Source organism: Musca autumnalis, unplaced genomic scaffold, assembly GCF_047663935.1.
Source record: "Musca autumnalis isolate F117 unplaced genomic scaffold, ASM4766393v1 scaffold_3, whole genome shotgun sequence".
NCBI lineage: Eukaryota > Metazoa > Arthropoda > Insecta > Diptera > Muscidae > Musca > Musca autumnalis.
Genome location: NW_027411866.1, coordinates 206,570,430 through 206,596,595, shown reverse-complemented (window position 1 = coordinate 206,596,595; position 26,166 = coordinate 206,570,430). Strand labels below are relative to the sequence as shown.

The 26,166-nt window shown below is 35.3% G+C and overlaps 1 protein-coding gene across 1 annotated transcript in view; it reads left to right on the top strand.

Annotated features, from left to right (window-relative positions):
- The first annotated feature begins 811 nt into the window (after positions 1 to 811).
- The window catches only part of LOC141398769 (galactose mutarotase), a 106,208-nt gene continuing 80,853 nt past the window's right edge, over positions 812 to 26,166 (top strand). The window contains exons 1-2 of the mRNA XM_073976420.1: positions 812 to 1,427; positions 10,097 to 10,190. Of these exons, the coding sequence (XP_073832521.1) occupies positions 1,317 to 1,427; positions 10,097 to 10,190 (205 nt within the window). The 5' untranslated portion in view covers positions 812 to 1,316. The remainder of the gene's footprint in view (positions 1,428 to 10,096; positions 10,191 to 26,166) is intronic.

The following is a 26,166-nucleotide window of genomic DNA, read 5'->3' as shown; positions in this document are numbered from 1 at the left end:
GTGACGATCTTAAGAACGTTGCCGCAACACTTATTACATTTTAAGGCTTTTCGATCAAACTTGAAAGAGTTGTAGCAAAATCGGAAAACGATATATATGGGGGCTATCTCCAAATCTGAACCGATATGGACCAAAGTTGATATTTTTCATTTCTGTGCCCTCATTAGTACTTGTGCAAAAATTCATCAACCTAGGTCAACGCCTTTAATTTTTGTCCACTTTTGTATGAAAGCGGCAACACTGTGCGTAGTTTGAAGCACCGCGATCGTTTTAATTCACAATTTCTTCGGACCAATCCACAAGAGCCTGTTTGTTAGCGTTACCAATTTTGCTGGATATAATTTTTTTCAGGCACAACGTCCGATTTTGGACGACCTTCGTTTTTTGGCGATTGTCGGCCACGATTGAATTCATTAAACCAGTTTTTCATGGTGGTATAAGATGGTTCTTTATAGACATACAAAGATTTAATTTGATCGATGTACTATTGTGACGATTATCCACGTCGAAAGTTGTGAAAAATAATCGAACGAAAATCTGTACAAGTAAATTCCATTTTTTGCAAAGTGATTTTTACAAGTCACTGTATTCAACACAACACATGGTCATATGAGAAACTGTCCCGAGTACGTCTACGCTAAAAACTGTCAAACTTTCCCAAAAAAATCAAATGGCGCCTGACAATACACGGTGTTGCCTACGCAGGAAAATTTGGAAACATTTATGAATATTTTTTTATGAGTGTAAACCGCAAACTCATTTGCATTGATTTTTGTTGTTGCTTATAATTTCAAACATTTGCCATTCTCCCGCATTTCTCTGTACTTTGCAATAAATATGGTGTGAGAAATGGGCAACGCGAAACCAAATAAAAACACTCATTCCATTTATTGTCTGGAAAACAATATTCTCCCATTCCAGTGCCCCGCCGGGAGAGTGTCAATCAATTGATGTTGTTGTTCAACAACAACAACAAAAATCAACCCACTCAAGAATTGATAAGACATTTTGCTCGTCGAGAATATAAAAATAAATTCTCTTCGCATTGTTTGACATTTGATTCGCTTAAGTGAACATAAGTGTTGTTAGCTTGTGGTGGCATTTATAATCGGCTCATAAAATTTTATTAATAACAAAAATACCTCTTGAAGATTTTTGAATTTTGAGACAACTTTAAGAGACTAACGACAAACAGCAACTGAAAAGACTAAACGCAAATAATCAGAATTGTAAAAAATACTTGAAATTGTTGAGACGTGGTGTTCGGTCGTCGTATAATATCCAACCATCCATCGAAGACGAGAAGCAAAAATAAAATGGTGTGCGTAATCGAAGATACTTTTGGCACTGCCATTAATCCGTTGACTAAACAAACTGAGGAAATAAAACGCTTTACCATCACAAATGGTATGCAAATGAAAGTGCAGGTGAGTTTGAAGTGAAGGTGTATCAATGAGTGAAATGAGGTGGATGGAGTACAGACGAATGCTGCTGATTATGCATGTAGTTATTGAGTTTGTTATGTGAAGAGGAGTGTCAATTGGGGGTGGGGTATATTATAATTCCTCCTTTTGGGTTGTTTCGTGTAAAGGTGCTGCAGTTATGTGAAAAGTAAGGCGATTACTTTAGTATCAAACTGTTGCAAAGTGTTGTTCTAAGTGTTTTGTTTTTATTTGTTTTTTTCTGTTGTCATTTAATAAACACACAAGGTGGTTCGTGATTGCCATGGGTTGCCATGTTTATGGAAACTTTAAGCGTGAGATGAAAAACAAATTGTGAAATATATTTATATCCCATCAAAAACGTCCACTAGAAGCAAGAAAAATTAAATGCACATTCATAGGTCATCATGTACAGTTACTTCTGTGTGATATCTTATGTTGTCTTCAGATGTATTTGAAAACGGAGTAAATGGGGAAGAGCCTCCAAATTATAACCTCTCATAGAAATTCCATTAAAATATATATATTAGATTACTTAGGGATTTAAGAACAGAAGAAGGTATGTCAAAGCTTCCGGCTTATTACAGTTTTTTTCGAAATGTGCCCGATATCTGTCAATGTAAATTGAATCTAAAAAATTCTACTGCGATAAAAATGTTGCTTTATGATTTTAAAAAAATAAGTAACAAGTAAAAAGTCGTTAAGGGGTTACCTTTCAAAAAATCGAAAAAAAATATTTACTTACTTTGAAGCACAGGTAGTATAGAGTATGTCGCAAAAATTTTCAACACGATCCACAGTGGTGGCACTTACATAGAAAGGTGTGACAAAAATACTTCTAAATGCTATATCGAACTGAAATTGTTATCAATGGGTCATAGTGGCCTAAAAACACTCTACGTAAAATATTGGGGTCCTCGGTCCAAAATTTCGCGTGTTTCCCATGAAACGAATCATCTTGAATTTAAGTATTTTACTGTTACCAAGACATTGTTCAACCAAATTTGCTGTAATCCGGTACCAGGAGTTATTATTGTATTGTAAGCATCCCCACGAAAATTTTTCAGTATTGGTCCATGATTTGGTTTACTCCCCAATGATTTATATATCGATTTATTTGGGCAGATGTCAACCAAATATTCTAAGCGACTATATTCTTATAATGATCTCAGACTTCAGAACATTATCTTATAAAGAAATGTCGTATCGGTCCACTTTTGACCACAGCCTCCATATAGGGTTACCATCTTTTTTTTGTACTTTATAAGATTTAACCACATTTGTCTGCAGAATTACTTGTAATAATGCATTTTTTACTCAATGCGGGGAAAAATCTCCACTTATTAGCGTGGACCAACATTAGGGTGTCCCAAAAATAAAATAAATTATTTGTTAAAGTAATTACCCCCAAATCTTTTTTTTCGCGAGTTTTCATTACAGGTCTAAGTTACCATGACCATAGAAATCGCTAATAGCACAAAAAACGTTATATTGAAACCAAATGTAAGAAAGGATAATAAAATTACTTAAAAGTATTCCAAAAAATATAAATTCAGCAACTATAAAAGGTTGTTAAACTTTTGGTCATAACTGCCAAAACCGGAAATTTCCGCAAAAAGTCTATACAGTTTTGAAACCAACAGGCGCTAGGCTACAATTTGGCACTAGTGGCCATTTGTTCGAATTTGTTGAAAGTGACTAAAAGTTTAAGGAAATCCATACATCTATATTAAATAATTTCATTTTTACCAATATTATAACCAAGATATTTGGCCCTTGCGATTTAGAGGAATTTTCATAACTAGAAAAATTAAGCTTAGGCAATTTACTAAATGAGTCATCTTAAGTTAAGGCGTTAAAAATAGTCCTTTGTTTCATAAATTCGCTTAGAATATAAGTATTTTTTCTAATTTTTAAATACATATTTTGCTCCTTAAGAACCGCGAAAAATGGAAAAAATAAGTTGAGTTTCGAAAAATGTGGAAAGTTTTGAAGCTATTTGCATTTTTAAATTTTGAAAACGACGACATGAATTTTTAGATTTTTGTCGTCGGGGCTGTGCGATCGGAGCAAAATTGCCTGAGATATGAGCATTGGAAGGGAACAATTTATTGTGATTGGCATGTAGCGTGGAAACTTTAAACGCGTGTTTCTCGAAATGGCATTTTTGAAGTAAGTGCCAAAGATAGCTTGAAAACGAATCGACCGATCTTCATATGGTTTGGCGAGCTTATTAAAAACATAAAAAGCTTGTCTTTAAGCGAGACTAACTTTTTTATTATTTGCCCGAATTTTGGACAAAAAATTGTCAATTTTTTCGTTAATATTCGAAATTTTGACTTTAACAGCCTAAATTTTTTTATATCGATTTTTTAAAATTCGGTTTCGCTTAAAGGCAAGATTATTAGGTCCTTAAAACGCCCACAACAATATACGAAGATCGGCCCAACCTATTTTTTCGAGCTATCGTTGGCACCGCAAAACGCTTTTATAAAAAAGGGTTTCGCATGTAGCCATTTACCACATGATTAAGCAATTTTTTCAACAACAAAAATTCCAGAAGTAGTTCAAGATGTGCTCTTTCAGGTACAAAAAATATCAAAATATCTACATAAAAATATTGAAAGTTTCTGAAAAAAAAAAATTGTTTTTTGCCTGCACAACTAGGGGTAACCCCTTAAGTTCGGCCGGGCCGAATTTTTTATACCCTCCACAATAAAATAGTCTAATTAAAAAGGGATAATTAGTTTCCTTTCACAACTGTAGGTAGACAAATTTTTTGACTACAGATACCCCAAGTGCCTAAATTATCTAATCTAAAACAAGTAGCAAAAGCGTTAAGTTCGGTCGGGCCGAACTTTTTATACCCTCCACCACAAATTTCAGCCTTTTCGGTGGATTAATGTGGCCACCACTTTCAAAATACCGAAAATTGTTCTGTTCTATGGGGGCTATATGATGGCGTGGACCTATACCTACGAATTTCTGGGGGAAAGTTTTATACCCCAAATAAATCTCGGTGTGATAATGAGTCCAAAACCTTCAAAATACCGAAAATCGGGAGATATCGTCCTATGGGGGCTATATCAAAACGTGGACCTATATAAACATTTTATGGTAGAAATGTTTCTTAGCATCTGGAAATGCAAAATACAAAGTTACAACCGATTCTGTTGTCAAATGGGACTAATACATTCAAAATATATTAAAATGACGCGTACTTTATATGGGGCGTTGTATGGGGGCTACACGAAAGTGTGGACCTACATAGCCCGCTTTCAATACCAAAAGTCCTACGTACATATAATAGATTTTCCCAAAATTTCATCCACCTACGTCAATTCGTTCGGACGCTAGAGTGATTTCCACAGACGAACAGACTGACGGACATGGCTATATCGATGTAGAATTGAACGCTGATCAAGAATATATATAGTTTGTGGAGTCTACAATGATTATTTCGAGTAGTTACAAACGTAGTGACAAACTTAATATACCCCCATCCTATGGTGGAGGGTATAAAAACATGTTCAGCCAGGTGCAAAGTATCACCTACGGGGCTAAATCAAAGTGTGGACCTATCCTTAAAATTTTTGGTGGAAAAGTTTTATAACTGCAGGGAAAATCAAAAATTAAATTACGAGTAGTTCCGTCAAATAATGTAGCTAAGACCCTCAAAATACCGAAAATCGGGAGGTGCGGTTGACGATTTTTATTGAAGAAGTTTCGTGACCGCTGAAAACTTCAAATGACAAATTACAGCTAGTTCGATTTTTGAAGGAGGAGTTTAGTGACCACAGAGAACTTCAAATGTCAAATTACAGATAGTTCGGTTACAAATTGTTGCTAAAAGCCTCAAAATACCAAAAATCGGTAGGTACCGTTATATGGAGGCTATACCAAAACATGGACCTATGCCCATAATTTTTGGAATGTAAGTTTGTTTGTGCTGGAAAAGACAACCTGGGTTGGAGTACAGTAATTATTATCGATTGGCCCTCCTAAAAATTATTTTTAAAATACATTCTAAATCTATTGCAAAGATGATATGGGTATGGATATATGTCTTTTCGTATCAATATAAACTTCAAAAAAATCCTAACATTCCATCCATTTTTCCCATTTTTATTGGTTAGAAATATATTCGAAAAAACCTACCAAATGGCAACACTCCTTCTTGTATCTCTCCCACAAAAGTTTAAAATTTGTCTGTAAAATGGTGTGAACGAAAACTCTCGATGAAAACTTCTACCAGACATACCTTGATTTATACTGAAAAATTACTGGGGAAAGTTTTGTAATCTCAAAGGAATCTAAATACCAAATGTCAGCCCTTTCGATAAGATAATGTGGCAAAAATCTTCAAAATATGTGGGGTCTATATCAGAACGTGGACATTTACTGACAATGTTCTGGAGAAAAGTTTGTTAGCCCCAAAGGAAACTAAATACACTTTTTCAGCTGTTTCGATGGATAGTGGGGCGGTGCCGTCTTATGGAGGCTATATGAAGGCTCTCTGTCTTTCTCTCTCTCTCTCTCTCTCTCGAAGGGACTAACCGATTTGGTCCATACTTTGCACATTGTAATATTTCTACCTGACATAGATAAAGTTCGAATATAGAATGTATCGGTTCACTCCAAAATTCGCTAAAATGGTAATGGTCCAAACTATGGATCTCGAAATATTTTGTCCAAACATAGTTTATGTTCCAACGTGGGCCCTATCGGTCCATTCCCTAGGGTACTACCCACACAAAGGATCAACATTTTTGTTTAAGTGCGGTAAGGGTATGTGCGAGAATCCTTTGAAATTTTTTACCGCTGATACTTCTAGTAGCAAGTCCATGTTTTCTGATATAATGTTCCTATCGAGAGGAATGGCTCCAAAAATACAACACTTCCAAAATGGACTATCTCGGTACATTCGTTTATGCATCTCCCATGGAAAACTTTTGAGATTTTATCCTAATCAATATCTTTGTCGGCACACATACGTTTTTTGTGGAAAAAGGTGATTAAATTCAAGCAAGCTGAGGGTATACCTCTGTCTGCATATCCGACTGATACTTTTTTACTTGTATTTTTGCGAATTGTTTCTACATTTTAACCGAAATAGCGGTAATTTGACATTTGAGGTTCCCAGTGGTCCCTAAACTGGTACACCAAAAATTGTCCATGTTTGGCATGGACATATAACGGCGCATTTTTAATTTGATATTTGAGGTTCCCTGCAGTCACGAAACTTATCCACCAAAAATGGTTAGCATAGGTCAATGTTTTAGTATAACCCGCAGTATTTTAGGAGTTTTGAGCATTTTTGATGCATTTGTTATTTGGTCACAAAACTCCTTCACCAAAAATTGTCAACATAAGCCCATCCTTTGATGTAGCTCCCATGTTAAGGTACTGCCTGATTGAGAATATTTTTTAGATAATTTTCCTAATCAAATTTGGGCGTTTGAGATTTTAGTGATCGAAAAACTGCTCCACCTAAAATTATTGACAGGAAAGGAAACTAATTATTTCATTTTAGTTCAGAATATTTTATGGTGTAGGCTTTTTTTATCGAATCACCTTATGTGTGAGATGCTAAGGATTAAAGGTATTATAATAATTTGCTAAAAGGGAAATATCTGAAGTTCCCCCATCATAATAAGGTTATTTCGTCAGATAAAATCTGCACATAAGAGGTTAAGGCCTGCGTATATAAGCTGCCTCGTCTGCTTACCTTGCTTGCTTCTGATAAAAGAATAAAAAAGAAAAGGGCAACCCAGTTCGAAATTTGCTCGGCCTTCTTTATTCTTTTATTTTTATTATGTCAGAAATGAAGCAGAAAGCAAGGCAACCAGGCAAGGCAGCTTATGCACCCAGGCCTTTATGGCCACTTACAAATTCTTAATATTGAAAAAAAAAATATTAGCTCATTTTTAAGTACACGTAGAATAGAATGAGTTGCATGTGTTCGAGTCGATCGGACAAACATTGGCTGAGATACGAGCGTCAGAATGGATGTAATATGTATGTAATATCGGTGTTTTAAACGCGGTTTTCTAGAAATGACATTTTTTAATGCGGTGCCTACTGTAGCCCGAAAACGGATGATCCGATCGTCATAAGTTTTTGTGGGATTATTATACACATAAAAAGATTGTTCTTAAGAGAGAGACAATAAAAAAATGACAGATTTATGGTGACAAAAAACTATCAATTTGTTTAGTTAAAACCGAAATGTTAACTTTGACAGTTCACCATTTTTTTTAAATGGATATGTTTGTACGAAATCCGCTTAATACAATTTGGAGTTGATTTAGCCATGTCCGTCCGTCTGTCTGGCTGGCTGTAGCGCAGGATAACTCTCGAACGGAGTCCAAAATTTCGGTCTAAAATTTGGCTTTCGTAATATTTTGTTCAAACTTAGTTTAATTTCGAGGTACCAGAAAGAGTAGACCGATATAACGCGGTCTACTCTTTCCGGTACCTCCCCCACAAAAGTTCGAAAATGTTTCGAAAATTTGTGCACACGATAACTCTTGAATGGAGTAACAGATTTGGTCCATTCGTTGCACATCGTGATATTTCTACCGGACTTATATGAGGTTCCAATATGGACACAATCGGTCCACTCCTTCGGGTACTTCCCACACAAAATTTCGGAAAAGTTCAGTTTAGGGCCTGCTCTCGAATCGCTTCGATTTTTGTTGTAACAACTTGTATTCACTGCCCTTCCTACGACGGTACAAGTTCCATCAGGTGCGAGTTCATACTTCCTAAGAAAATAACCGGAAAGGTGAAAAACACCTATTACACCGTTTGTAGTGGTTGGAGCGCAAGATAATGGTCAAAAATTTGGCCTTCGTAATTTTCTGTCCAAACTTAGTTTATGTTCGAAGATAATCCATATCGGGCTACTTCTTTAGCTACCTCCCCAAGAAAGATCCCATTTCTGGTATTTTGAAGTTTTTAGCTACATGTTCCGGCCGAATTGATTATAATTTGGCACTTAGGTTTTCTAGTGGTCAAGTGATTTTCTCAGCTAAAATTGTGTGCATAGGCACTTCCGCAACAGAAAGAAAACTAATAATTCCATATTAGCTCAGAGTATTTTATGGTGGAGGGTATAAAAAGTTAGGCCCGGCCGAACTTAAAGCTTTTCAACTTGTTACTTGTTTTATTTCGTTTCGCTTAAGGACAAAACTGACAGGTTCTTAATGATCCCACAAAAACGTATGCTGATCGGTTTATTCGTTTTCGATGTCCAGTGGGCAAACTGCTTTAGTTAAAACAGTGTTTCATAGGCGGCCAATTGCCAGAGAACTGTGCAATATTTTTGAACCAAAATTTCCGAAAGTAGCTCAAGGTGTGACCTTTCAGCTAAAAACTAAATCTTGTAAAAAGGTTTGGTAGATAATTTGTAAAAAAAATCATGAATAATGAATTTTTTCGTACTCAATAAGTCCCCCCCTATAAATTCTAAAAAACTCAACAAAACTTGGCTTCACAAATTTTCCACTTGTTGGTATTTAAACGATAGATTTTAAAATCTTCCACACTTCTACCACTGAAACAACTATCAAAACTAAAATTTCAATTGATTGGTTTTAAGTTTGTCACACAATTGAGTAATAATTTATTCCCAATGAAACAAAAACGAATGGTCTTCAATGTTGAAAAAATGTTAATAACGGTTATAAATTTTATGACAGGTGACAACATCTTCTTTGTCAGAATTATTTTGTACTCTTATATTCGTATCTACAGCTTTATTATCCAGCTATAACTTGTTTATCCAGGCCATGAATTAAAGTTGTATGTCCTTTCACCACGACAGTCATTTGTTTTTATCGAAATATCACCCAAAGGACCACTTTGACGAAAGTCGAGACAATATTGTTTGTTGTTGTAGCTGTTTTTATTCTTGTACAACTTCTCTATTGCAAAGAAGATAACAAGGAACAATTTCTGGTCATAAATATGTTCAATATCCAGTAAAAAAAAAAAAAACAAAGCAAAGAGGAATATAAAGAGAAAAACTTGGTTGTTAACTTTATGCCATATCTGTTACAGTATTTGTTTTGGATAATACCGGATTGTTATATGTTCAAGAATATGTCAGTCAATGCTAGGAAAAGAGTTGGAGTTGAAAAATGTTCGTCTGTTGGCCATAAAAGAAAAAACTTTAAGATTGCACTGAAACTTTCTTAATTCTCACTTTGTTCTTTTTCTTTCTTTTCAAATTTTGCATGTACGCCATGGAACCCAACAACAACAACAACAAAATCAATATTCGAACATGAACACTATGGTCAACGAACTAAAATCCATTTAAAAAATTCTTGGACTGTATGAAAATATCTCTATACTCTTGTTGCCGATGATGATGCCAATGATGACAATGGCATTTCATGCTGACAACGACGACGCCGATGATGATGCTGAACATGATGTTGTGATGTTATTGCTTTCAACTTGGGTTTCTTCTTCTGCTGCCATTTCTACTTCATGCGCAATTCAATTAAAATACATCAACTTTTTCCTTAAAAAACAAAAACAAATATCTACTTTTTCTTCTTCTACATTGTAACTTTGTTGCAAATACTCGCTTCACTTACTTTGTGGTTGACTTTTTGTTGATGTGCTTTTTGAAAACACAAAAGGTTATCACTTTGGGTGCTACCATTACCAGCATTGAAGTACCGGATGCAAATGGTCGTATCGATGACGTCGTACTCGGTTATGATGATGTTGCAGGTAAGTTGAAGAAAATCTGTAAGATAAAATAAGTATACAATCATTTTTTAAAGCATGATTGAGCAGATTTATGATGGATTTCTAAGAAAACGAATATACGTATATGAGGATTTCTGAGTGAAATCGGACACTTTTTCAAAATAAGGCATTTGATTTCCTTTATTTTTTGCTGTGGTAATGCTGGTAGTGGGATTCGAATGATTACTATTTTTTCTTAATTTTTTAAAATTTCCCATTAAAATGTTTCTTTTATACCAGTGTGAAACATTTGTTATTTGACCACAAAAAATACAAAATTACATTTGTTTAAAATTTTTGTTGTTGTTTTATTAAGGAATTTGTCTTAAACATTTTAAAGTATTCCATTCATTTTTCCATTCTGAAAATGGATTAGCAATTATTGTACCAACCGAAAAACAAACTAAATAAATTAATCATCAAATAAATACAGTTCCGAAATTATATGAATGGACATAAGAGCCAAACAAGTAAGAGAGGGTTATAGTCGGACAGGGCCGACCATGTGATACCCTACTCCACTACACCTGGGCACTATTTACCAAGGAATTTCTTTTATATGATTGCGACAAATTTTAGCCGTCCGGTCATACATAAGTTGATATACATACATGGTAACATACCAGAGATATAGAACATACATACATAGTATATACGCCGTCATTAGTGGAAACGTAAGGTATTATTTTCCGTATTTTATAATGTACAATCGGGGCTTTTTCGCTACATATTATTAAAACAAGTTAGAAAGTATCAGTCAGCCTCGGACACAAAGAAAATGAGTAAACTCAATACTTATTACGTTTCTATGTTTTTTTTTTAACTTTGGGCCAATTTCCCAAGAAGAATGGACTTTGATCCCCCAAAAAATAATTTTCAGTCGTAACAAGAGCCACAAAGACAAAAAAATGCTAAAAAATGAAACAATTCGAGATGGGTCCTTAAACGGCACTCTTCCCAAAATTTGTGCGGGAAGCACCCGAAGGAGTGTTCCGATATAGTCCATATTCGGACGTAATCCATGTCTCTATTAAATAATAATACGATGTAAAAAATTAAGACTAAACCGGCTTCTCCCTTCGAGAGTTATGCTAGACACTAGTCAGTTTAGTAGGCGTCTTAGCAGGAATTATGGACTTGTCCAAAAAAAATTGCACCGTCGTATAAGGGACCGCAAGGCGAACATGTTTCAAACAAATTCAAAACGGTTCGCGAAGAGCTGTTAAATTACACTTTTCACAAAGTGTCCATATTCGAACCTATTTCTAACTCATTTTTTGAGTTACCGACAAATGTCGGTAAATGAAAATGCTTACAATTTCGGTAATTAACGATATTATTCGGTAAGTTAACGACCAATAAAAATTAGTCGTAAGGTTCTACCGATGGTAACACACGGTGCGCCTTAACTAAATTTAAATGAAAGGTGCTTACACCTGGGAAGTTTTTGCGGTTTCTGAAACTACAATGTTCATACATGAGAAAAAAAAAACAAAAAAATTGTCGGAGGGATTTTCAAATAAATCGTGGTCAAAGTTCACATTTTAGGGCTTTTTTAGGTTTTCAAGATTTTGCTTGGAAACCGCAAGCCCAATCGAAATGGGATTAAAGAAAATGTTTTAGCAGTGAACATTCTCTACAAGATTGTCCTCAGTGATATTTTCGTAGATTTTACCATTTTTGAGATATAGAACTTCAAATTGGAACAATGTACTGACTGTATGGCCCCCATAAAACAAAGTCATGCAGGGTACATCTTAACTAACTTTGAATGAAAACCGCTTACACCTGGTAAGTTTTCGCAGATTCACCAACAGCAATGTTCATAGATGAGAAAAATCCAAAAACAAGAAAAAATTGCTAAAGGGATTTTTAAAAAATTGCGGTCAAAGTTCACATTTTTAGGTTTATTTTAGATTTTCACGATTTTCCTCGAAAACCGCAAGTTCTATCGAAATGGAGCTAAAGAAAATGTTGTAGCTGTGAAAATTCGCTAGAGGATTTACCTTTATGATTTGTTCCTAGGTTTTAAAATTTTTGATATATAGAAGTTCAGGTCACATGTTTAGGTTTTATTGCTAGGTTTTCGCGATTTTTCTTAAAAACGGCAAGACTTATGGAAATGGCACTGGAGAACGAAAAATTAAATCGAAAAATTACGCAATTTTTAAGATGTTTAAGATGAATTCCTAAATAAAAAACAAAAGAAATGTTAAAAAAAAATAACACAGTGCAACACGAAAATTATTAACCATATTCTGACACCGCAGTGTGATAGAACACCAAAAATGAGAAGACACGTGTCTCGCCGTTTTTCCCTATCTCATCAACTTTCGCGGTTATAGGCCCCCAAAGGTTTGAGGCTTTGATGTAGAAAGGGTCATTTAGTCAGGATTATATCTTCCAAACCGTTAGGAAATTTGAGTTTATCTCGGAGGCAAAGTTGTAGCTCTTGTCTTAAAGAACAAAAATTGTGAACACATATAATCCATCAAGCTTCATCTGCAAGGTCAAAATCGCCATGGTCAAATTTCTTTTAAATTTTTTCTCAAGTTTTGTTATACAGATTTCAAACCGATCAAATTTGAAGCAAACAACCAACTAGAAAAATGTGCCTTAGATCGTAGTAAACAACTTTCTAGAACATACGAACTCTGTAGAAACGGATCTTAATGGTCAAAATAGCAAAACAATTGCGATTCTCATCCTCTTTTCAAGGATTTTGCTCCATAGATATTAAACCGTTCAAAATTCAAGAGAACAATCAACCACAATAGCTTAGCAAAGGCATCAATAAACAACTTTCTGCAACATGCGAAATGTCTATGAACGGTCCTTAATGGTAAAAATAGCAAAAATCTTTTGAAAATATCCAATTTTTGTACTTTTTTCTCCGACTCTGGTCCAAAAATTAAGGATACAGTCAACCACAAAAATGTACCTAAGATTTCAATAAACGACTTTTTATAACATACGAAGATTCTAGGAATGATTATTAGGGCTGAAATTCACGAACAATTAAATTTTTTTAACATTCCCCCTGCTCAGGTTTGGAAATAACAAACTGTTAAAAACTCAAGGAAATTTGAAAGGTTTGTTATTTACGGACCTGAACAGGAAAAAATAATCTAAAATAGTATAATTTTGAGCTTGAAGAATCGTTCCTAGAAACTTGTTTGTTCAAATCTAAGGTACATTTTTGTAGTTGACTGTATCCTTAATTTTTGGGCGGTTGCGTATCTTTGGACCAGAGTCGGAAAAATTTAATATTTTCAAAAGATTTTTGCTATTTTTACATTCCGCATATTCCAGAAAGTTGTTTATTGAAGCCTTTGCTACACTATTGTGGTTGATTGTTCCCTTCAATTTTGAACGGTTTAATATCTATGGAGCAGAAGCCGAGAAAAGAGGATAAAAATAGCAATTGTTTTGCTATTTTGACCATTAAGACCTATTCCTTCAGGGTTCGTATACTCTAGAAAGATGTTTATTGAGATCTGAGGTACATTTTTGAAGTTGGTTGTTTGCTTCAAATTTGATCGGTTTGAGAAAAAAATTTAAAAGAAATTTGACGATGGCGATTTTGACTTTGCTGATGAAGTTTGATGGGTTATATGTGTTCACAATTTTCGTTCCTTAAGACAAGAGCTACAACTTTGCCTCTGAGATAAATTCAAATTTCTTAACGGTTTTAAAGATATAGTCCTGACTAAATGACCCTTTTTACATGAAAGCATCAAACCTTTGGAGGCCTATCACCGCGAAAGTGGATGAGATAGGGAAAAACGACGAGACACGTGTCTTCTCATTTTTGGTGTTCTATCATATTGTGGAGTCAGAATATGGTTAATAAAACATGACTCAAAAAATTACACACAGTGTAATGTTTTTGTAAAGTAGCAAATGTTTCACACCGGTATAAAGGAAAAATTTTAAAAAAATTAAGAAAAAAATAAGTTAACAAAATTAAGTTTCAGTGTTTTATTTATAAATGCACTTAAAACTAGAAAATAATTTGTCGCATAGACTCAATAAGTATATTCTTTCTCATGATGGAATCTCTGAAATAAAACGTTTGCAGTTTAATTTTGCCATTTATAATTTGAATACAACCGTTTTATTTTTTTGACCACTGAGAACAAAATTATAGTCAATTTAGGCCGAAAACGCAGATAAAAACTTTAACATGTCTGAAATCGTGTGGTGGATTTCATTTGTCCAGAATTGATGTTATTTATGACAAGAGCTACAACTTTGCCTCCATGAGCAAATTAAAATTCTTCGCGGTTTAGGAGATATGCGCCTGCCAAAATGCTCACATTTGACTTAATTTTTCAAGGATATTTTTGATGTCCTTTTTATCCTGGAATGCAATAATTTATAATTATTATATAAAGCCTATACTCTCCTCTTTAATATGACACCAATGCCAGCATCGTACGACAATTACAAGTATTTAAAATATTTTTTTGAAAAATGTTGACCTTTGAAATTTATTTGACCTCTAAAAGGTCAAAACGAAAAATTAAAAATACCATTATACTCCATTTTGCCTATACTTTCAAACGTATATAGTCCGGTTCAAGTGTAACAAAATTGTTTGAAAATTGTCGGACGGTGTAATGATGCTAAAACCTTCAAAATACCGAAAATCGAGTGGTACCGTTCTATGAAGGCTATATGGAGGCGTGGACCTATACCAAAAAATTTCATATGGAACGTTTAATATCCCCAGTAAAGACGTAGTTCCAAATTTCAGCCATTTCGGTGGAATATTGTGATCAGAGCCTTCAAAATACCGGAAATAGCCAGGTAACGTTCTATGGGGCTATACTATGCCATAAACCTATACCGATAAATTTCTGGTAGAAGGTTTTATAACCTATTACGAAGACTAAGTACCAAATTTCAGCCGTTTCGGTTGGACAATGAGGCAAACACCTTCAAAATACCAAAAATCGGGTGGTGCCGTTTTATGAGGGCTATATGAAGGCGTGGACCTATACTGATAAATTTCATATGGAAAGTTTAATGCCCCAAATGAAGACCAAATACCAAATTTCAGCCATTTCGGTGGAATATTGAATATTTCTGTGGGAAAGTTATATACCCCCAACGAAGACTAAATACTTAATTTCAGCCTTTTGGTGTTATAATGAAGTTTAAACCTTAAGAATTCCGAAAATTGGGTGGTACCTTTTCATGAGGGCTATATCAAAACGTGAACCAATATAGGCCATTTGCAATACCAAACATCCTAGGAGTAATAGAAACTTCTATACCATATTACTTCTATAGCAAATTGATTTCAACAGACGGACAGACGAACGACTTAGAATTTTACCCTGATCCAGGTCTTATAGGGTCTTCGATGAAAATTTCGACGTGTGACAAACAAAATGACAAATTTAATTATACCCTCCATATTACTGTGGAGGGTACAACCAAACGAGACATTGATAACACTGGTTAACAAAATGAAAAAAGTTGGCTATTTTATCCGAATTTTTTTCAGTTCCTAACTCAAATTTACTAGTTGTTTTCAAATCCAGAAGCAGTTGTTTTGCATCAGCTCTTGTTTTCGAGATATAGCTGAAGCCCCTTTTTTCAAGATTTTAGCCAGATTTTCGTTGTCCTTGCTCACCTAAAATATTTTTACGGTGTTGTTTTAAACATAGGATTCTTAAGAAGATGTCGGGTGAACGATCTAAACAGTTTTTGCATTATTCATAGTGAATATGCATGGAAGAAAGTAGAAGACCAATATCGAACTTCGTAAAAACTTGCGTGTTTTGAGTACTTTAACGAAGAATGTAGTCGTCAGGACTAGCACCATGGACATGGATATCTCATATTGTATGTCAAAATGCGTGGTATGTCTATGGCTATCTTCCAGTCAAATTAATTAAATCGATAGGGGCGTATCATCCGAGATTTTTTCTAGCCCAAATAATTATACTTCAAAGTACTCAAAAGTGGTGTCTTAGGACACGCCGTTCGGACTCGGCAATAAACAGTAGGTCCCATATCATTGAGCTAATATGAATCGGGGTGCACTCATTGATATGAGAGAAGTCTCTCTTGTCCCATCTGGGATGTTTGTGGAACAATTATATTACTCAAAATATGCAATTTTTTGTTGCTTCATCTCAATCAAATCATAGTTAAGTGACTGGTCCTTTGATATTATCCCTTACGGTGATTCTATGCCATATGACCAGTTTTTGAAGCCCGTTTTTAGTCAAAATACCAATGGGTACCCTTTTTTAATAATTTTAATAATTGTATTTTCCCCTGAAGTGTTATCTAAAAATAAATCAACAAAAAATTTTGATTGGTGGACCCTATACATTGTTATGTCTCAAAGAGCGAGCGCCTCCTCCTCCTCCTCGTTCTATTTAAAATTTGTTAACTTTTTTTAATTAATTTAGTAGATAATCATTGCCTTAATAACACTGTGCTACAGTGAAAATTTGCAGGGGTTCTGATGCATAAATTCGGTATTGTGGTAGTCTATGGAAGACGAAAATAGCTTTGGTTTCTTTGGGACACTTCACTTTTTGATTTTATAACGGTAAATGTAGTGAAAAACGGGGTTTCTTGGATTTTTAACTTAAAACGGACATAACTTCTTTTTTCCGCAGCTTTTACAGGTTAATCTTTATTTAAAAGGCGAAAATCATGCCTTTCGAACAAGCCATAATTTTTAAAAATCGGGTCACAAATTGTTGAGTTATAGGGATTTAAGTGTGACAAAAACGCATTAAGAAACAGGAAAATGCTTTTCCTCGTGCTCTAGTTTGCGTAGAAGACACCATGCTGCATAAGCATTTACTTTTGTCAGGAAGGAAATTTAGTTAGCTTTACAAAATGGGGAAAACCAATGAAATCGGTTGAAAAATAGATGAGTTATGGCATTTTTTGTGTTTTAACTTTTTGGGTTTTCCTTTATAAAAGTAGGTACCTTAGTGCGTATGAGTGTATTTTGAATTTGTCTTAATAATTACGCACAAGGTACCAATCTTTTATAAAGGAAAAACCAAACAAATCGATTTCATTGGTTCTCCCCATTTTGTAAAGCTTACTAAATTTCCTTCTTGATAAAATTAAATAATTAGTCAGTTTGGTGTCTTCTACGCAGCCTAGAGCACGAGGAAAAGCATTTTCCTGTGTTTAATGCGTTTTTATCACACTTAACCTATAACTTAACCATTTGTTACCCTATCTTTAAAAATTATGGGTTGTTCGAAAGACATGATTTTCACCTTTCAAATAAAAAATAAACTGTAAAAGTCTGTTGTGAAAAAAAGAAGTTATGTCATTTTTAAGTTGAAAATCCAAGGAACCCGGTTTTTACTTAATTTACCGTTATAAAATCAAAAAACGAAGTGTCCCAAAGAAACCAATGGTATTTTCGTATTGCATGGACTCCCACAAAACAGAATATATGCATCAGAACCCCTGCAAAAGCATTTTGTCTACTTTTGTAGCACAGTGTAATTAAAACGAAAAAAAAGATCCGAAATATAGTTCAATAGACCTGCCAGATTTTTTATGTTTCATACTATGCCATATGGCATAGATTTTTCCCAACGGAAATGTTTCACTTTGTTTGACTCCCAGATCTTCTATAGTAAAACCCCTATATCTTCTATAAGAAGATGACTCCCAGATCTTGTATAAGTAGATCTCCAGGTCTTCTATGCGAGGACCTCCAGATCTACCATAAGAAAACCTCCAGATCATGCAAAACAATTTCTGCAGATTTTCTAAAATAAGTCCTCCAGATCTTCTATAAGATGGTCCCCAAGTCTTCTACAAGATGGCCTCCAGCCCTTCTATAGGAAGACATTCAGGTGTTCTATAAAGAGTCTTCTATAGAAGCTTTCAATATTCTAAAAGAAGACCTCCAGATATCCTATAAAAAGACCTTTTATGTGAAGACCAAAAATCTTCTAAAAGTAGACCTCCAGATCTTCTATAAAAAAACCTTCATGTCTTCTATAAGTAGACATCCTGGTCTTCAATAAGAAGACCTTATGCTTTTCTTTAAGAATGTCACCTGCTCTTCTATGAGATGAGCTCCTGCTTTCCTATAAAAAGATCTCCAGCTCTTCTACGAGAAGGCCACCTTCCCTTCTATGAGAGGACCCTCTGCTCTTCTATGAGAAAGCGTCCTGATCTTCTATGAGAACACGTCCTGCTCTTCTTTCTATGAGAGGACATCCTACCCCTCTATATGCAAACGTACTGCTCCTCTATGAGAAGACGTCCTGCTCTTTTATGAGACGACTTCCTGCTCTTGTATAAGAAGACCTCCTGCTCTTGTATTAGAAGACCTCCTGCTTTCCTATAAGAAGACCTCCTGTCCTTCTATATGCAAACGCCCTGCTCTTCTATGAGACGACGTCCTGCTCTTCTATGAGAAGACATCTTGCCCTTCTATGACACGACCTTTTGCTCTTTAAGGAGAAGACATCCTGCCCTTCTATGAGAGGACCTTCTGCTCTTCTATGAGAAGACGTCCTGTTCTTCTATAAGAATACCTCTTCCTCTTCTATAAGGACTCTTGGTCTTCTATAAGATAAAATTGAATTAAAAACTTGAAAAATTTAGTTTTGCTTTTTTCCTTTACATACATTCTATGCCATAGTGCATAGCGTCCAAAAACCACTTTTCCAAACAAAATGTTAAAACAGTAGTTTTGATTATTTTTGTAGATGATCGTTTGGCTTAAGGTCATTAAAAAGCTGTTGATATTTTTGTTGTTAAATTGTTATTTTATTTTTATCCAATATTTCAATTGTCTTCGACAATCGTCTTCAGGGATTTGAATTTTTGGAAGAGTATCCGTTCCTTTCCAGTTGTAACGTCAAACTTGATTATTCATATTGTGGGCTTAAGTATATATAAAATTGGAAAAATATATTTTTCAGATCAAAAACAAAAAAGAAGCACAAAAAGGGTTATGAGTTATCGGGATTCCACTGTTTATTGTATAGTTTAATGTATCTAATTTTTGGCACATAAATATAGCTTACAAATCATAAACCACAATAAGTGTCCGTCCGTTTATCATTTCCATCCTAAATAAAGATATTCCCAACTATTCCATATTTTCGCATCATTTGGATTCCATTCATCCCAAATTCATTTGAGCTGAATATCACTATTAAATGTTGCCCAAATATTACCAGTTATGGCTTTGCCTGCATTTTTATTGTTGTCGATATTTCAAAGGGATACATTAAACGGCTTTATCTTCTTACATTCATTCGCACATGGTGGCAATGGACACAAACATAAACACTTTTATGTAAATCAATGTCAGCCACATCAGAAATGTTACATGTCACCATTTAGCCTAACGGTTAGTTTGGGGTTTCCCTTTCACATGGCATTCTGAATTAAATTTGTCTTTACCACGGCAACACATGAAATAACTCCTCAATATCACAGAAAAAACAACAACGATTTCCTTGTATGTCCTTTGCTACCACCATCAAAGTCATAAAACTCCTTCCATCAAAAAAGGAAAGAAGAAAAAAGGAGAAACGTTGAGGTCATAAAATAGAATGCCATTGCCATAGTTGGCCAAACTATTACTCCATCAGCGGATAGTGGTGATGCTTAGCAAAAAATATGACTGTTCATCAAAAAATCCCCACAACGAAAAAAGAAGAAAAAAAAACTTCACAAAAACTCCTCAATAAAGAGTAATGAAAAACGAGAGAGATGAATATCCGCAAGAAGAAAAGAAATAACTATCATCATTCTTTGCGTAGCATGTTTCGTGACTAAGCATCGAAAAACGTCAAAGCATTAAAACTTCCCCCCTTTCTACAACCCCATCTTTCATTTCCCTAGCCTTAGAACATGGCTAAACTTAAAATAGAGATGACCAAAATTGCGAAATATTTTTTCATGCATTCGCCACCGACCGACCTATTAAAAACGAAAATTGCAGAAATACCAACGGAAGTGCTGAAAAGTGCAGTTGGCAATTTTAGATGCGTTATTTCTAATTCAACCTACAATGTCTGCGAGAATGTAGTTTTACATACAAGATAATGATTCCATTTTCTTTTCGTTTTTTGGTTCAATTAGAAAAAAAAAAACAAATTAAATTGGTGAAGATTATGGCGAAAACCAAATCGATGGTGACATTTATTGAGAGTTATACCAAAGGGTAAACGTAAACCCATGGTACAATAATACAGGTAAAAGCAAGTCCCAGCTGATTAGATTCACCCGTAATACTAGTGTCAAAATGTATATGACGCTTTGTCATTGTTTGTCATTGTGTATTCTTTTTTGTTGTTGTTTTCAAAATAAAAATAAATCATCCACATACAGATTGAAATTAAAAACAAGTAAAAAAGTGTCAGTCGGCTTTGCCGACAGATATATACCCTCAGCCAATGTAAAGCGAAACTTTCACCTCCGGACAGATCGAATGTATTTATGGTCTCTACAGAATTTTGTGGCCCTTTTTGGACATTTGAACTTACCGAGAAAAATTTGGATTAGGAATTAATTGCACTAAGACACAAAAGTTGAACTTTTGTAAGGCAGGTACCCTTAGGGAGGACCGATATGGGCCATTTTAGAAGTTAAACCAAATTTTGATAAAATATTAGGAGATCCAAAGTTTGGACTAAATTGGTTGCCCCATTCAAGTGATAACATCCTAGCATTTTAGTGACATTTTTTAAATATTGGGAAGAAGTACCGAATGTTGTGGACCGGTATAGCCCATGAAACTAAGTTTGGATATAATATGACGAAGACCAAATGTTGGACCAAATCGGTTGAACAGTTCGACCGCCGTATATGGTGACATAAGGGTTTTTTACACCTTTCGGGCTGTTTTACCAAGAAATATGGGCTTGTCCCTGAAAAAAAAATTTACCGTCGTAATGGAGGTAGCGAATGCAAATCGCTTCAACAAAAAACAAATTGATTCGAGAGCAGGTCTTGAAGTGAACTTATCCGAAATTTTGTGTGAGAGGTACCACAAGGAGTATACAAATATATGTAGTTCATATTTGAACCTGATCTATATCTGGTAGATTTATTAGGATGTGCAAAGTATTGACTACATCGGTCACTGCCTTCAACAGTTATCGTGCGCAAAATTTTTCCGAACATTTTTCAACTTTTGTGGGGGAGGTACCTGAAGGAGTGGACCGATATGGGTTATCTTCGAATTTAAACTATGTTTGGACAAAATATTACGAAGGCCAAATTTTAGACCGAATCTGCAAATCCGCTCGGGAGTTATCTTTCTCTCCAACCACTATACTCGGTGTCACAGGAGCTCTTTGCAACTTTTAGACTATTTTCTCAGGAAGTATGGACTTGCCCCTGATGAAACTTGTACCGTCGTATGGGGGCAGTGAATACAAGTTGTTGCAACAAAAATCAAAGCGATTCGAGAGCAGGTCCTAAACTGAACTTTTCCGAAATTTTGTGTGGGAGGTACCCGAAGGCGTGGACCGATTGGGTCCATATTGGAACCTCATCTAAGTTTGGTAGAAATATCACGATGTGCTAAGTATGGACCAAGTCGGTTAGTCCCTTCAAGAGTTATCGTGCGCACAATTTTTCCAAACATTTTCGAACTTTTTTGGGGGAGGTACCGGAAGGAGTGGACCGATATAACCCATCTTCGAACTTTAACTAAGTTTGGACAAAATATTGCGATAGCCAACTTTTGGACCAAATCGGTTCATCCGTTCGAGAGTTATCGTGCGCACCAGCGAGCCAGACAGACGGACGGACAATCGACTCCAAATTGTCTGAAACACATTTCGTCCAAACATACTTGGGGTCTAAAACCATTACTTCGATGAGGCACATTTTGAAAGCCAAAATCACACTGAGGAGATTTGCCGCTGGCAAAATTCAGATGTTCTGGTTAGGAATTGAGCCGCAGACCTCCTGAGTCCAAGGCGGGAGTGCTTACAACTGCACCACGGTAGCTCCCATGGCTAGTACACAATAAACGAACACAAACATCTAATTTCACAGTTTTACTACAGCTCTGCACGTCATATTCACTCGACAGACATAATAGCCACACGGACAGCTAAAATAAAGCTCACTCTGAATGTATTGGTGGATGGAGCCCTGGATCTCATTACCAATTGGGTGCAAGCGTTGATAGTAAGGTGCAGAAAAGACCGCCGTACTCTTTCAAAGCAATTGGTTTTGATGACCTCATTCTAAGATCCAACAACAACACAGGACAGTAACATTAAGCGCACTTTATTTCTTTTTGATACAAGTTTTCATGTAGTATTTGGAATATCAATTAGAATACTCAAAATTCAAACACAAAAATCTTGTCCGTTGCGATATAAATAACCCCTTCTTGGCTTTGTTTTGTCATCCTTCGTCGCTCTTTCTTCATAATTCCATCTGAAAAATAATCAACTATTATTGATTTTAAATATTTTATTAAGACAAATACATACCGCTAAAAACTTTTTGATAAGATGAAATGTAGTTGAAACGTTAAAATTGAAAATCTAACGTTTTTTCTTCAACTCTTTTTAATTAAAAAACCATGACATTTTTCAAAGCAATATTTATGACACTAGTACTACGTACAAAAACAAATTTCTATGTGGTTGTTGTATCGATTGTTGTACAACAACACTTGCTTTTTTTTTTTTTTTTTTTATTTTTGCCTTATTAAGGCGAAGGCCATTTATAGTGATATTTAATTAATTCTCTTTCGAGTTGAGCTGTTAGGCCTTTAGAGGTACATTGAAAAATTAGGAGTCTACCGAAGTCCCACGCATCCAACCATTACACTACGTTTCACGGGTGGTAAATCCGATCTTCAGGTGTATTAAGATGTTGTTTTTGTGGCAGACGAAGGCAAAGCTTGGTAACTGGTATATATATCGAACTTCATTAGATAAATGTATATGCGAAATTATGTCAGTTAATTGAAACTCCAAACTTTTCCTATAGTCCTGCTTTGGTAATCCCATTTTTCAATGTTCACAAATACTATGGTAAGTTTTATTCCTACATCATTAGTAATTGCTCTTCTATATCAGAAGATTTTATTTTTTGATCATCAATTATTGTCTACTAAAGTTTTGACAAGTTGATGGTGGCTTAGAACGCTAAGACGCCGGCAACCTTGACACTCAGTTGTCGGAGACCCAGGTTCGAATCCCAGCCTGGCTCATGCTGAAATTATTTTTTTTATTTTTGCCTTATTAAGGCGAAGGCCATTTATAGTGATATTTAATTAATTCTCTTTCGAGTTGAGCTGTTAGGCCTTTAGAGGTACATTGAAAAATTAGGAGTCTACCGAAGTCCCACGCATCCAACCATTACACTACGTTTCACGGGTGGTAAATCCGATCTTCAGGTGTATTAGGATGTTGTTTTTGTGGCAGACGAAGGCAAAGCTTGGTAACTGGTATATATATCGAACTTCATTAGATAAATGTATATGCGAAATTATGTCAGTTAATTGAAACTCCAAACTTTTCCTATAGTCCTGCTTTGGTAATCCCATTTTTCAATGTTCACAAATACTATGGTAAGTTTTATTCCTACATCATTAGTAATTGCTCTTCTATATCAGAAGATTTTATTTTTTGATCATCAATTATTGTCTACTAAAGTTTTGACAAGTTGATGGTGGCTTAGAACGCTAAGACGCCGGCAACCTTGACACTCAGTTGTCGGAGACCCAGGTTCGAATCCCAGCCTGGCTCATGCTGAAATTATTTTTTTATTTTTGCCTTATTAAGGCGAAGGCCATTTATAGTGATATTTAATTAATTCTCTTTCGAGTTGAGCTGTTAGGCCTTTAGAGGTACTTGCTTTTACCTGTAATAATTGTACCATGACGTTAACCTAATATTGGGTGAATACGGAACTTAACTCTTATTAAAGAGATAAATGAAATTATTTTTCACGACCATCCCGGCGGGGAATAATAACTTATCTTATAACATAAAATAAAAAAGAAAACATTACGCCTAGTTGTTTAATTCAGGGTTTCGAAGTCGAAGTCTGAGTCGAAAAAATAACGGGACTCCGGGCAACTTTGGAGTCGATTTCTGTCTGTCTGGCTGGTTGGCTGGAGCGCACGGTAATGCTCGAACAGATTAACCGTTCGTTTAAGCTCGAAGATGGGTCATATCGGTCCACTCCCTCGGGTACCTCCCTCGCAAAAGTTTAAAATTTTCGCAAAATTTATGAGCACGATAACTCTCGAAGGGTCTTACCGGTTTGGTCCATATTTTGCACATCTACCAGACATAGATCAAGTTCGAATATGGACTATTTCGGTCCACTCCTTCGGGTACCCCCCACAAAAATATCGGAAAAGTGCAGTTTGAGACCTCCTCTCAAACCGTTTTAATTTTATTGTAACAACTTGTATTGGCCGCCCCTTTACGACGGCACAAGTTTTTTAGTGTCTAGTCTATTCTTCCTGAGAAAATGGCCTGAAAGCTGGAAATACTCGTTATGGCACCATGTGTAGTGGATGGAGCGCACGATAACTCTCGAACTTGATTCGATTCCAAAATATGGTAGTCGTAATATTTTGCGCAAAATTAAAACAAGTTCTCAGATGGGTTATATCGGTGCGCGCCTTCGCGTACCTCTCACACAAAAGTTAAAAACTTTTCGCTAAAATGGTGCGCACAATAACTCTCGAATGCAGTAACCGATTTGATCGATACTTTGCCCATCGTAATATTTGTAAGAGACATACACCATTTTCACATGTAATTCGAAGAATTTCAGTTGAAATTTGATTATTTCATTTGAAATTCGAAACATTTCACTTGTAATTTGAGAATTCCAATTGAATTTCGAATTATTTCATTTGTAATTTGAGAATTCCATTTGATATTCGAATTATGTCATTTGTAATTTGAATTTTTTCAATTGTAATTCGAATTATTTCATTTGTAATTTGAATTTTTCCATTTGTAATTTGAATTTATCTATTTGTAAATCGAATTTTTTCATTTGGAACTTCAAATGAAGAAAATTTAAAGTACAAATGGTACAATTCGAATTACAAATGAAATTCTCAAATAACAAATAAAATAATTCGAAATTCAATTGGAATTCTAAAATTACAAGTGAAATGTTTCGAATTACAACTGAACTCCTTCGAGTACCCCACAAAGAAAATTTCGGACAAGTGCAGTTGAGGACCTCCCCTCGAATGGTATTGATTTTTCTTGCAACATCTTGCGCTCTAAACCCCTATTACGATGGTACAAGTTTTTGAGTAGCAAGTCTATACTTCTTGAGAAAATGAGCCGAAAACTGTAAAAAACCTCTACGGCCAGTATATGTACTCTCGAACCGAATACTGCGTTGGTCCACTCTTTGCATATCGTAATATTTATTCGAATATTAGATGAACTTTGAAGATGGTGTGTATAGGTCCACTCCTTCCGGTTTCTCCCCAACAAAAGTTCGAAAATATCCGCTAAAATGCTACGCGCGAAACGGATCAATTGATTTGGTCCAAACTTTGGATCTCGAAATATTTTGTTTAAACTTTGTTTATGTTCAAAAGTGGGCCCTATCGGTCTACTCCTTTGGGTACCACCCACACATATGCTCAACATTTTTGGGCGGTTAAGGGTATGTTCGAGGATCCTTTGGAAATGTTTACCGAAGGTACTCCTAGTGGCTCTGTTTACTGCGATATTATGTGTTTTGATATAATGCCCCAAAAGCTCTAAATTATATGGTGACCAACTGAAATGACAGGTGGGCGCTACATCTATAGAGAGGAATGACTCCCAAAAAAAGACCCACTTCCAAAATGGACTATGTCGCTCCATTCCTTTGGGTACCTCCACCGCAAAACTTTTAAGCTTTAATTCAAATCAATGACTTGGAAAAATCAGTTTGCCAAAAAAATGGAATTTAATTGCGAACATTTTCGTCCGAC